Source organism: Urocampus carinirostris, chromosome 10 (genome assembly GCF_059441175.1).
Source record: "Urocampus carinirostris isolate Australia breed hairy pipefish chromosome 10, RoL_Ucar_1.0, whole genome shotgun sequence".
NCBI classification, from domain to species: Eukaryota; Metazoa; Chordata; class Actinopteri; order Syngnathiformes; family Syngnathidae; genus Urocampus; species Urocampus carinirostris.
In genome coordinates, this window is record NC_142358.1 from 10465498 (window position 1) to 10480394 (window position 14897).

At 40.9% G+C, this 14897-nt stretch overlaps 1 protein-coding gene across 2 annotated transcripts in view; it reads left to right on the top strand.

The window, feature by feature from the left end:
* Positions 1 to 14897, top strand: part of fat3a (FAT atypical cadherin 3a) — a 228471-nt gene that overhangs the window by 73495 nt on the left and 140079 nt on the right. For both annotated transcript variants that reach the window (XM_088346268.1, XM_088346269.1), the window contains exon 2: positions 4522 to 7845. In XM_088346268.1, coding sequence (XP_088202394.1) covers positions 4539 to 7845 — 3307 coding nt within the window. In that variant the 5' untranslated portion in view covers positions 4522 to 4538. The remainder of the gene's footprint in view (positions 1 to 4521; positions 7846 to 14897) is intronic.

The following is a 14897-nucleotide window of genomic DNA, read 5'->3' on the forward strand; positions in this document are numbered from 1 at the left end:
AATCCAAAATTTCGTTAGACAGCTCTTTGCTAATTTACCAGATCAATGCATGGGTGAGCAATCCAGTCTCCCTTTTTCATATATTACGAAACAAATCACTTGTAAGGCCACATTCCCAGTTTTTTTTTTATTTCCATTCGGTCTTGAGTCTATCAACATGTAAGTACTTGAACGTGCATCATGAATGTGCTTGACAGAGGCTGCAGTAGTGACACAAGCCAGAGGTGGCAGCCACGAGTAAAGTTCAAAATTATAATTAGCTCCTTTAGGGGTAAAGAACAGCAGCGTGTGTGGTACATGAGTTTGCCATCACACAAGTGCAAGCAGTCCCCAAGAAAGCCCCTGCAGCAAAAAAAAAAAAAGTCGACTGCATGTGGGCGATGGGGATGCATCTTGAAGGCCACTGTTTGTATGGTGCAAAACTGGAGGGAATTCTTTGCCTGTGATATGGGTTGCTTGAAATATATCTTTATGGCAGTATAGGATCAAAACAAATAAAATAAACTGGGCTGAATTTGTGTGTTTGGAACAAAACAAATACCCGTGACTGTGTAAGCTATAGGTCCTCCCATCAGCCTTGGCCACAGGTGGAACTTCTGACGAAAAGATTTAGGAAATGTTTGTTCCCTGCATTGTTTTGTCATGATTTCTATTTGGTTCAGTGAGATTTGAGTACATGTTTCTTTTATCTTTCTTAAGGATTGACCTAGGGTAAGCAATATGGATGTGGATTTTTTAAGGGTTATTGTTCTATCTTCTTTATTCATTATCCATTAACTGAATATAAGGTACACAGTCCAAAAACCACAGCCGGCAAAATGAAAGGAAAATGATACCGGTACTTAAGGTTTGATGCAGACCTGCAGAGTCCGGGTCCCATTGAAAATAATCCAAGGGAAAAAAATGTATATTTCCAAAGGTAAGGGTGGGGAAAATATATATATATATACACTATTGTCCGCTGCGTCCACAAACACGTCTCACCTTTACTCCACTTCCCATCAGCCCCCGTTGTTTTCGCCCCTTCTTTTTGATTCGCCCGTGGAAAACATATCAGAATAAGTCTCTAAAATAAATACATTACAAAAATATACAGTTGCAAATACATATTATACATGGTTACACATATTTACAAAGAAAGACGGTACACCGAGAGTGTTTTCAAAGCTTTAATAATAATATTATAACTTCCCAAACCGTGCCTGTGAAGGGTAGCAAAACGCTACTAGCAACACGCTCGCAACACAGTAAACGGCTCTGTTAAAAAAACATACTGTACTTGTAGTAATCACGGTAACCGTTCTCATCTTCCTCCTCATAACTGACGTCATCAAAGTCGTCTTCCCCAGTATGGGAAAGAGACTATGTCCTATAGACGTCGTCCCACGCTCCCTTATTCAAAGACACGCTAGCAACACGCTCGCAAAGTAAAGTTTACGTGCAGTAGCTCTGTTTCCTTCTTTATCGGACTGCTCGATTGCATTTAGCTTGAAAGCTGCGTCATGTGCCTTTCTTTTTGAAATTTGCATGGTGAGGATATTTCTACGCTAATTTAATTTGTGCACAAGCTAAGAAGTTGCAGTCTTCCTCGGCGCATATATTCCACCGGTCCAAATTCTACCTTTTGTACTCGAGCGCCGCTGGCGTCTGTTAGAAAAATTACATAAATTGGCCGCATCACTGAAAAAGCCGCAGGGTTGAACGTTTGGGAAAAAAGTAGCGGCTTATAGTACGGAATTTACGGTACTTAATTCAGAAAGTAACTCAGTTACCCCAAGATTGTGCAACCGGTAGAGCTTTCAAATGAACACTGAGCTGAAACATATCTACAGTACATCCGTTTGGTCTCTGGGCTTCAAATCACTCAGATATCACCTTCTCCGTTTCTGGGTACCATCCAAGATGTTTTTTTCCAGGCATCATGTAAATGTATTTTCCAAAAAAAGACGAAGATTTACCGTAAATTCTGTTCTTACGTTTGCCCCATTGATTGAGTTGGTTTGGTGTTTGATTCATAGTCAGGGTTCATCATCAGATACACCAAATAGTTGTTTCCCTCGTTATATATTTTTTTAATTTTATACAATTCAGAACACTTTCTTTTCCCTCCATTTCCTAACGACTTTTTACCTTGAGTAAAATAGTGTGATGATGAGATAGAATATAATGCCTTTTACTATGTCATATACATACCTTTAGTGAATACACAGTGGATTTAGGCTTATTCTTAGAGATCATTGTTATTGTTACTAATGTTATATTTGGGATAGCCCGCGAAAATATTGTCAGACATTGAACCGGTCTGTGGTACAGAAAATGTTGGGGACCACTGACAGAACGGACAGTATTTTTATTATTTTGTCCGTTTTAAAAAATATTTTCAAGTGCCATATCTTTCGATTATTTTTTCCCCCCATATAGTTTGCCTGTTCACATGTTTATCTTTTCATACATTTTTCTAAGGTTTGTCGCATTTCGCAATCCAAACCAGTGTTTAGGCATTTTGTTTTTAATGGATTTCTGAATTACGGGGTTAATTTATTCTAATTATTGTTTTGGGGGGGTGAGCGAAGTGTGGGTGACCTTGTTAAAAGCGACATGAATTCTTATCAGACATTTCTCAGCGAAAAGTCCTCAAAATACCTCGCTTCCTTTCCCAAACCACACCAGCACTCAACCTCCTCACCGAAGGAAGTTCATATTTTGATGACAGTTTAGGGTCAAACGAAAATTGTAGGGTTCTTGATTTTCATTTCACTACTTTAGATTCCGGGCTGACTTCCCTGAATGGTTTGACTTATATTTGAATGTTGGCTTCAGTCAGTTTGCGTTATTTCCACAGTGGTGGTTTTTGGCCTGGCTGACAAAACCAAACGTTTGGAGGTCAAGATTTCTGTGCAAGACAATAAGATGTTGCTTTAGTAAAAGCAACATGAACGCTATATGTGGCTATTTTTAAGCTAGGCAATTTGTTATTGTAAGTACAGTTTTTCGTCCTCCCTCATATCAGTTTCCGATGTAGTGGAAAGTGCCAAATCATCCATTTGCAGACCAATGTGGCTCTCCTTTGACCACAACATGGCATTTACCGGATCAAGCTTGTCTTGGAAGGACTAGCTTTGCACATATTTGCGGTTGCATTTATAAAAAGAGAACACACTCTGAACACATTAAATTGACTCCTGAGTTCAAGACCATATCCCATTGCCTCAGGGACTGTGACATGGTTTGAGTCTGCAGTTTCTGCTTATTTCAAGAAAATGATTAAGATACGGTCATGATAGAGTACCCCATAATTTAATCCCCAGTAGTTATTTTCCTCGGTGTTTGTCTTGGTGATGTTACACTTATCTTGCTAGCCATATAATTATTTTGTTCCTTCTCAACAACCTCTGTTTTTTTATAACTTGTAATTGATGGTCATTGTTTTGCAACCTCAAAGGATTATGTCAGTCCCCGTTTTGATTTCCCAAGAAGTGTGTACTCATTTCCTCCCCCTCACAACCAATCAGTATTGTGCTCTACTGAATCATTAGTCACTTATGAGAGTCAAGAGTTTAAAGGTCAGGTCCAATTGTGGTTCCTTTTGTTAATGTACAGTAATCCCTCGCTGTATCACTTTTAGCAGTTTGGAAACTAAGCGTATTTTCATCGTGCATTGTGTTCTGCAGCAAACAACACACAGCAAATGCTATCACGGTTGCAGGTCGCCGACGGCTATGTGTGTGTTGGGTAGGCGTGACTGTCTGTGTGCATGACTGTGATAGGCCGTTGCATGCTGTAAGAGTCGGGCAGGTGCACAAGTAAATGGGTCCAGCCAAAACAAACTGCAAAGTTCAGCGACAGATAGTATTTAAGCGTCTTGTTACCTTGAAAACAAATCCACAAATGTAATCGGATTCTGAGGAAAGTCAGAAGAGCGCAAAGAAACGTTGATCACTATCGGGTGCTCCGTGGATTGCTATTGGGTCCAGGAAGAGACGGAGGCAATAACGTACCGCAGGCCTACTGCTATGGCTAGTCTTTACAATGCCTCCTAGAAGCTACTCCTGCCGAGCCTATATCTCACCAAAGCCATTACCCATGAAACGGATGGCCTGGTGTTACAACTCGTGGGAATCATTCATGACTTGTATTTTACTCATCACGGAGACCTGGGTCAATTTGAGGATCCCCGATGTTAGCCCGCTTGCTTATACAGTGAGACGAACCCATCCAATTGTGTTGTACTATGATAAAATGACAAGAAAGAACCTTAATTCAACTGCAATTATGTGTTCTGTGTTTTTATTTGTAGTTGTATTTTTGTTACAGTTATACATATTATATATTACTGATATCTAATAAATGAATAAATGTTTCTACTCTGCGGGTTTTGACTTTCACAGGACTATTTTGGAATGCAACTCCCGCGAAAAGGGATTACTCTACTGGATAATTTAATTAGTCGCTCAAGTTCAAATAGTGATTCATTTTGTTGTTAAGATTCTTTCACGCTCATCATCTGTGCTTTTTTTTCAGGATGGAATAATGAGGAGATGGAAGTGAATATGGGCCAGTGGGCAGGCATGCGTGCCCCTCTGCTCGGTCTCATCTTGCTGCTGTTGTTCCTGTCAAAACCACCACCCTGCTGCAGTCAGAGCACCCAGGGGACCTCTCAGAATCTACCTAGTTTTGGTTTCACTCAACCTGTTTACCATGCCACAGTTCATGAAAATTCAGCAGCTCGAACCTATACCCACAGTAAAATTAAAATGGGGATCCACTTGGCTCAGCGCTCCTGGGAGATTCGCTTCAGAATTACATCAGGAGACGATGAAGGTCTTTTCAAAGCTGAGGAGTATGTGCTAGGGGACTTTTGCTTTTTGCGCATAAGAACTAAAGGTGGAAACGCTGCCATTTTAAACAGAGAAATTCAGGACAACTACGTTTTGACAGTAAAAGCTTCGATTAAAGGCGAAGCACTGTTGGAGACCTGGGCAAAAGTCAGCATCCAAGTGTTGGATATGAATGACCTTCGACCATTGTTCTCTCCCACTACCTACTCTGTGACCATTGCAGAAAGTACTTCACTAAGGACTAGCATAGCACAAGTTACAGCTACAGATGCAGACATTGGCTCCAATGGCGAATTTTACTACTTTTTTAAAGAAAAAAATGTGCTTTTTGCAGTGCATCCAACCAGTGGTGTTGTTTCCCTCAGCGGGAAGCTCAACGTTGAGGAACGAAGTCAATATGACTTAGAAATATTAGCAGTGGACCGAGGCATGAAGCTATATGGCAATAATGGAGTCAGTAGTACAGCCAAACTCTTTATCCACGTCGAACGTGTTAATGAGCATGCACCCATCATAAGTTTTGTCAACCACAATCCCTCTTTGATTGATAAAAACTCAGTATATTCCATTATCACAGTTGAAGACCAAGACGAAGGATTAAATGGTGAGGTAGATTCTGTGATCATTGTAGGAGGAGACCTCGCCGAACAGTTTTACATAGAAAGAGCTGATGAAGCCAGTTTCGCCATCAAGGCATCAGAGACAATTAGCTGGGAGAGTTGCCCACATGGCTGTAACCTCACATTGCAAGCTAAAGATAGAGGAAACCCTCCGAAATTCTCAGCCGTTAAAATCGCCCATGTTGTAGTTAACATACAACCTACAGCAGATATCAAGTTTGAGCAAAACATCTATGAGGTTTATTTGAGTGAAATAGCACCTCCAGGAACAATTGTACAGGCTGTAAAAATAAAACCAGAGCCAGATGATGCAGAATATATCTTGAAACCCTCTGCAGATTCTATGTTTTTTCAAATAAATACCCTGACAGGTGTCATCTCCACCGCCCGTTGGTTTACCCAAGTTACTCAAAAGGCCTTTAACCTGGAGGTTCTCGAAATTGACAGTGAACTCCAGATTAAAGTGCAGGTTTATATTGAGGATGCCAATGACAATACACCAACGTTTTCTCAGCCCTTCTACAAGGCTTTTGTCAATGAGAGCGTACCAATTGGAACCACTGTATTAGCAGTTTCTGCAATCGACTTGGATAAAGGAGAAAACGGATACATAACTTACAGTATCTCTAGTCTTGTGCCATTGCCTTTCAAAATAAATCAGTTTTCTGGTGCCATCAGCACCACAAGAGAATTGGACTTTGAATCATCTTCAGAAAGCCTCATGTTTGTAGTCAGAGCATCTGACTGGGGCTCACCCTATCGACGAGAGAGTGAAGTCAATGTCACTATTCAACTGGAGAATACAAATGATAACCGGCCTTTGTTTGAGAAAATAGCATGTCAGGGGGTAATGTCCAGAAACTTTCCAATAGATGAAGTAATTACAATATTGTCTGCAATTGATATAGACGAATTAGATCTAGTAAAATATAAAATAATTTCAGGAAATGAATGGGGGTATTTTGACCTAAACGCCGATTCAGGGGTACTTGCATTGAGACGGCCTTTGGCTACAGCCAATCCAAAGAATGGTGTCTTCACCCTTAAAATAACTGCCACGGATGGAGAGAATCTTTCAGATCCCATGTTTTTGAACATCTCACTTGTTAATGGGAAATCTCCTCCCAAAGGTTTTAATTGCAGGGAAACAAGGGTAGCCCAAAAATTAGCCGATACATTATTAAAAAAGTCCAAGTCAGGTAACAGGCCCCAAATTGAGGAAGGTTTCATAGACCTTTTTTCTGTAAATAGGCAAACACCCCAATTTCAGAGTTATTTTCCTGCTGACATTTCTGTTGTAGAAGATCTGAAGTTGGGCTCCAGTGTTTTCCAGATAAATGCCTACGATGGAGACAGTGGTTTTAATGGCCGTCTTGTATACTCTATTTCCGATGGGAATACTGATAGTTGTTTCACAGTTGACATGGAGACAGGCCTTATTCGTGTCTTTCTTCCCATGGATAGAGAAAAAAGAGATCGTTATCTGCTTAACATAACAATTTACGACCTTGGCTTACCACAGAAAGCAGCTTGGCGTTTGCTAACTATATACGTCACTGATGCTAATGATAACGCCCCTCAGTTTTTGCAAGAAGGTGGTTATAGAGTCGTCATACCTGAAAACACAGTCATAGGGACAGATGTCATTCAGTTGGAGGCCACAGATAAAGATGAAGGATTTAATGGAGAAATTGTTTACTCGTTTTTGACCAGCACCACTCAATTTGGTGTTAACTCCACAAATGGCATCGTATATGTTGCTGGACAACTTGACAGGGAGTTTGCCTCTTCGTATGATTTGAAAATTGAGGCCCGAGACAAGGCAGATAAAGAGAAACAGATGTTTTCTGTAGCCTCATTAAAAGTCATACTTGAAGATGTAAATGACTGTCCCCCACTCTTTATCCCAAGTGTGTACAAAGCCAGGGCCCTGGAAGATCTCCCAGTTGGAACAGTTGTGGCCTGGTTAGAAACCCAAGACTTAGATCTAGGCCTGGGCGGTGTAGTGCGCTACTCTTTAGCAAATGACTACAATGGATGGTTTGATATAGACAAAGTAAGTGGAGCTATTCGTCTGACCAAGGAGCTGGACTATGAGACACAGCAGTTCTACAACCTCACTGTTCGAGCCAAGGACAAAGGAAAACCGGTGTCTCTTCTGTCCGTCACCTTTGTGGAGGTAGAGGTCCTGGATGTTAATGAAAACCTCTACACGCCACACTTTTCCCAGTTTGCCCTGTCAGGATTGATTAAAGAAAACGCACGCATCGGAAGTACCCTTTTACAAGTCAGTGCCGATGATGAAGATGATGGCAGGGATGGAGAAATCCAGTATTCCATTCGTGATGGGAGTGGACTTGGACGATTTGCCATAGATGAAGAAACGGGTACGTTTTTATATGATACTTATATTCTAAGGCCATTTTCTCTGTAGGATTGCTGTCCAGTTTTTTTAATTTTGGGAAATCAATGAGCAAATAAAACATGTTTTAGTTAAAATACTCAATAAAATAATTTTCCTTAGTTATAAAAAAACAAAATCTCTTTAAAGGTTTAGCGGGTATGAAGTCCACTGGTATATTTATGAATGTCTACCACATTGGTGGACTGTGTATTTCACACTTAGGCTTTCAGTAGTGCTACGTCTGAATCAATCAACCCTTCATGGCTATAAAACATGCATGGCGGCTGCAGCTGCGACACAAAGTAACAATGATAACCGTATAAAATTGCTATATTATTTGGAAATAAAGACACATTTTACTCACCCAAAATCAATTTTTGTGCACAAAAACAAGCCTCCTTTTTTCCTCAATAAGATTTCAATTACTCTGTCGTACATATCCTCCATGCGTTTCAGTTCCATCAAAAATGTATTTTCTATCGCCATTGAAACCAATGCTAAAAAATACAGCCTGTCCTGTTCTTCTGGCATAAGTTTTTATATTTGATTGAGGGCTAAATGTGTGTTTAAAAGGAGCAGCTTTGTTTTCGTTGTTATACTTCCGCTACTCCCCCCAGACGGTCAAAGTTTGTAAATCGGCTGAGGCTTAGTTGCGCCTCCTAGATGGCCATGGTGTCACCAAATCGCAAACTGATTGGCTAAACCAACAGCTTTATTGAGCATTCATAGACAAAATATTGTCTACCATGCCTATAGAATCTGAGAAAATCCTCTAAAATTGCATCAGACTAAATGTGCCAATATTTAAAGAGGGTTTAAAGCATACAGCCAACTTGGCAGGTGCAATGGACACATAACTTCTCAGAATGCACCCCATTACAACGTATCGGGGGGCGGCAGTGGCTCAGGAGGTAGAGCGCTCGTCTTGGGATCAAGAGATCGCAGTTCGAATCCCGGCTCCTCCGTGTTACATGTCGAAGTGTCTTTGGGTAATAAGCAGGTTAGCGCCTTACATGGCTGCACGGCCGCTATTGGGAAATGTGAAGCACACTGTAAAGCGCTTTGGGAAGTCTTGACTTAAAAAAATCCCCAAAATGTTTAAACAAAAACTGTGAAAATAACAACACAAGACTAACAAACGTTTTCACTGTACAGTTGTCACTAGAACAAAACATTGTGTCGAAATATGAATACAAAGATTCTACAGCTTTTTAAGTTCACACCTGTATTGGCTTGTACTGTAACACAAGAATTTGTGACATACTGAAACACAGTATTTACCTTGGTGCACTTGTCCCCAGGTGTTTAACAGGAGCACAGTGAATGTTAGGATTTATTGCCCCTGTTAACCGAATTGTGGCAGGCCTCATAAATCAGCTCCAGGCTGCTGATAAACCCTATAAATGCAATTGTAAATACAGCTAAAATTATCCTGGTCTACACACAGAAGCACTCACTTCAGCCATCTGTCTCAGCCAGCTCTGTGAAAAACCGCAGGATCGGGGGAGATTGGTTGAACTTGGCGTTGTACCATTTTTATTGGCACTGAGAAATTATCTACCCTTTTACAAATAATAATAATAATAATAATAATAATTTCCTTGTATTGTCATTCTGTGTAACAATGTACACAGAACGAAATGTCGATTGCATCTGACCCGATGCAGCCGCAGCCAAGAGAGGGCGCCGCCGACCATGTACTTATGTTTGGGACTGTGGTATCACATTGATATGTAGAAATGGGCCTTTTGGGAGAGTGCGTCTGTGATGTTCCGATATGACCAAAGAAGTGGATCCAATATAAGTCGACACAAAAAAAGATTCTTAAAAAAGGTTTATTTACAGAGGAGTAGGGAGAAAAAAAACCACAAAGTTCTGGATTTTCAATCCAACCACCGTAATGTTCAGACTATAACTCGCACCTGATTTAAAGCTTCACCTAATCGGAAAAAATATTTTATACTCATATAAGCTGCACCTAACTATAAGTAGCACATTCCCACAATGAAACATGAGATATTTATAAAGAAAGACAATAAACAAAGTTTTCAAAAGAAACACACACAAGGAGAAAGCACCGAGTTGCAGAAACCACAAGTAACACAGTGCTACCAGGGCTGGTTGACATACTTGATTTTACATTTTCCCTATATTTTATATGTTTTTGGGATAATTTCAATTTTTTTACTGCGTATAACCATTATTTTACGCATTGTGTGGTTCATTCCGAGCAGTCTCCCCAGTTGTTATTATTTGACAGTACTGTACTGCAACCGATCTGCAAACTCACTTCTACTCCATAGAATATGAATAACCTGCTCTTCTCGTCGGCTGAAAAATAGTCTGTGTAATATAGTGTAATAATCTGTGAAGCCCTTTGAGACTCTTCGTGATTTAGGGCTATACAAATAAAAATGACTTGACTTGACTTGACTACTTATTTCTTAAAAAATGCATTACAACATGTATACAGTGCTTTTATTTGTCAAAAAATGCTTATGTCTTTAAAAAGGATTTGTTCTTTGGTTTCATTGTATAGTGCCCTATTTGATTATGTAATCATAGTTAAAAAAAAAAAAGGTACTTCACATATATCGCCTATCACAGGTACTTTTTGGAATGTAACCACTGTGATAACAGAGGGATTACTGTACAGCAAAAATCCTATCATAAATTGCACAGCCGTCCGAATATTTGTAGGAACTGAAAACTGAAAACTAATCCCTCGTTTTTGGCAAAATTGCGTTCCAAAAAGGTCCCGCGACAGTCAATTCCCGCTAAGTAGAAACCTTTATTTATTAAACACTTAATATTATACATTGAATTTGACATTATTCGTTAATACCCAAACACAAACCCAATTTACAGGCCCAAGCATTTGTTGAACATATGAAAGTAATGTACTTAATCAAGTTTTTTTACAAATAACATCTGTACTGTCAAATTATCTTTTTAAAAATAATCTCGCGTGACTCTAGTAATGATACACAGTGCAGAAAATGGAAGGATGGATGGAATCTTGCGAGCACTATCGATTGGTTGTATGAAATATGATTGGTTGACCAACTAGGGCATTTGAGCAGATAACGTGTTTTTGTTCCACAGGCCACATTAAGAATGAGGTAAAGGTTTATATAAAATTTGTTCTGAACTTTTCAAAACCATCCACTTCAATTCAGATATTTTGTTGCCATCATGTGGACGTTATTGGGAAAACAAAGCGCCGCTCAAAAATGCTTTAACCTTCCTTTAGCATGTGGAGAAGTCCAAGTTTGTCGGCGATAGAAAGCATTTTCCTCTGCCTTTTTTGCTTTTCATGATGGTTTTGCATGTGCGCAATGTAGGTTTGACTGGGACGTTATTGAAGCAAGGGCACAGATCATTGAGGGATTACTGGATATGGACCATTATGTAAAGTAACTCATTTACATATTCATTATCAGCTAATCGCTTCCTGATTCACTTAGGAGTATTAAATGCCAGTATAACGCCACTCCATCGCATATCTACTGGAAAGGAATTCTCAAAATTGACCCTGCACATGTGCATCCTACATGATTACCCAAGTCAAATGGATAGGTTCCAACTCATCCATCACCCTAAATAATGTATCTATGCATTTTCCATAGTGCTTATCATGTTCAGGGTCACAGGTTTTGGGATTTATCCAAGCTGACTACTGGCAAACAGTAGATTTAACCTTCCCATAAAATATAGCCAATCCTTAACACTCTCATTCACACTATCACCGATTAGGATCTGAGCCTATGCTCCCTGCATGCATCTCAGGAAAGCGAATCGGGCATCTCTAAGGGGCCGGTCACACAGACATTTGCGGCTGAATCACGGCCAGAAATTTCTGCCTTTGAGGCGGACGCTATAGGACGCGTTGAGATCGCCATTCAGACTAGGTGCGGCAGTGTATAACACGAGGTCGGAAATTCGCGCGCGGGTGGCAGCGCGAAAATTTTTTGCGCTGTTCAATTCTTGAGAGCACGTGAACACAGCCTTTCACGAGTTTATCAAGGCTGGACCGCGGCCGTAAACTTCTGGCCGTGAAGCAGATGTCGTTGGGCGCTGTTGGACGATTTGAGACCGCCATATAGACGAGATAGAGCAGTGCTTTACTCGCGGTCGGAAATTTTCACGTGGTTGGCCGCGTTCAAAACTTTTGAGCTGCTCAAAAGTTTGAGCACGTGTTAAACCGCGTGCCGCACACGTGGTCAACACGAGGTAATGACGCGGAAATGACGCGGAACGACGTGCTCTGGCCGCGGCCAGGGCGTAGTTACACATGGGTAGGACGGGAAATTTCAGCGGGTAATCGTGGGTGGAGCATGGTAATAGCATGTTCTGCGCCTGTATCGCGGTGTTATTACGTGAAATTAGCGTGTTACGCGTGTGACAGTCAAACGCCTTTCACTGCGTATATACAGCGCGATTTGCCGAGCACACCATTGTGCTCGTGACGTCAAGGGGGTGAACATGGATCACCGTCAGCGTAGTTTCTCTTCATTTCGAATAAATCTTTCGGTGCATTGTCGATGGTCGTAGCAAGGCTTTGATGCTAGGTCCTTAGCTTGGCCTGTTAGCCGAGAGTAAGAGTCCCGGCTCCTAAGCTTTGTAACGTGTTATGACCTGATCGATAATGGTTAATGAGTAAAATAGATAAAACAATTACCCTCAATAAACCCCTTCCCGTCAGCGTAGTGATCTCGTCTTAACCCATATTTATTTCTTGACATTTATTTTCAAGATAATAAAATAAATATGATGCCATAGCTTGAAATCTTGATATTCACGGGACTGTGTCTAGAGCGTTTATGAATTCTACAGCACGAGAAATACATCCCTGCCGAGAATTGCATTTCCTCGCTTCTCCAACCATTTCTACCTCGTTTTATCTCACTTATAGGGAATGTAATGGCGAACATATAACCAAATCCACTTCGTCTTGCATTCGTTGGGAATGTAATACAACATAATCCATTCCGTCTTTGTTATGTTGTGAACGTAATCGAACGGTAAATCCTTCCCCCCTCGCGTGAACGCGCATTCTGCTGCGCTTCCATCAGAAGCGATCGTATTCTATATTAAACGCATATTAAAACAATAAAGCGAGCTAATTATAACAATTGGGAGATCCTAGTCTATATAACGCGTTTATTTAAACAATAAAGTGCGATCGTATTCTAAAAAATGCGTTTGTCAACGCGGATGAAAAGGTCAAAAGCGATCGCAGCAGAATGCGCGTTCACGCGAGGGTGTGGGGGGGTGGGTGTGTTGCGTAGGAGTCGGATTTGGGCACAACACCGGCTCGGGAGCTTTTATACCCGTGGTCCACACGAGAAAATGACGCAGAAATGACGCGATGGGGAAGCGGAACAGTCGCCGGCGTCTTTTTTCCGGCCATACAACAGACGAACGGCGGGTTGTCAAATTTTGCGCATTTTCCATCCCGGGCAACCACGGGCAAAAAAAAAACGCAAAATTTTAGCCGTGATTCAGCCGCAAATGTCTGTGTGACCGGCCCCTTAGATTAAAATAATGAACAGTGTCAGACACAACTCCAAGTCCAATACGAGCCCTTCTCCCAACTGTCAATGTGGATCGTAAAAATGACCGTATATTTCAGACTTCACGCCACTACTTTTTGCTGCTTTTATAACACTGCTGCTTTAAATATGGTGGGGGTTATTCTTTTTTGTGGCACAAAGGAAAAAGGTGAGCTGCTCTTTTCCACAACGCATGTGCTCTAAATGCAAAATACCTGTTAAGGTTTACGGGCTGGACCCAAACATGGACACACAAGCAGAATTCAAAAATGTATTGGAAGCAATGAGGAATGAACAAAAGACGCTCTACATATGGGAGGAGGGAGAGGAAAACTCAAAACCAAAACCACAGTCTGACCAAAACTAACGGCTGTCAGTGAACAATAAGTCCTCGGATTGATTAGAGACAGACGTCCAGGACTCAGACAACAGCAGAAGCCAGGATGTTCCCTTGCAGAGAAAATGATCCAACAAAGGAAGCAGTTGGTGCAGTTATTTAATACTAGGTCCTTGATAAGAGTCACTTGTGGATGACTGAAGGCAGGTGTGGGTATTCTCCCATCCCATTATCCGTAGGCGCCCACTTGGGAATGGTGGCGTGCTGTTTCATCACAACACCGCAGTGACGTCTGGAATATTTATGATGCCCTTCTAGAGTATAATTAAGTCCATATCTTTGCTGACATTATTCATAGAATAAGTAACAACCGCAACAAGGAAGGTTTGACAATACTGTATTCAATATTTACAACATACTCACGAAATACCTTTTCACCAACAAATCAAGGCCTCAGTTTTTTTCCAAATTGAAAAGCAGTAGAAGTTATCCATCAAAAATGCTACACTTACCTTTCCGTATCCTCTGCGTCAATGTCGGGTCGCTGACGTTTCCTTTAATCCTCGAGGAACAATGATAAGCAAATGCAAATTGGCCCATTACCTCAGAAACCACCAATGATAACACAAAACGACAACTGGCGCTGTCATCTACAAATGCAGGGCTCACATTTTGCCCGACGCAGCCCTCATTTGGGTTCTCTTGCTTGTCTTGGTATTTACCTTCTTGAATGGTTACATGATACAAAAATACGTGATGTAAAAAACTTAGAGCAGAACAGAAAATGACGAAGCTGAAAACGGCGTCAGATGTGCGCTGGGCTTAAAATGTAAGAACTGGGCATGAACTAGTTCATTTATATGGCTGTTTAAGCCCTTACCTCAAAATCTGGTGCAGCTTTTAAAAAGACAAAAATAAGTTTAATTCTTTAATTTGAGAATGCGAGTTTTAACCAGTGGCGTTCTATAATGTACTGTAAGGCTTCAAGAGTAACTGAAATCTTACGGAGATAGCGATGTGATGTAGTGCAATTGTGTAATTGCAAGACAATGCATTTTTAAAAAAAATTATAGTTCCTTGATTTTGACCACCCCCACCCTACCCCCCTTTGTTATTTGAGTGATGGAGTGTTTGTCCAACCAG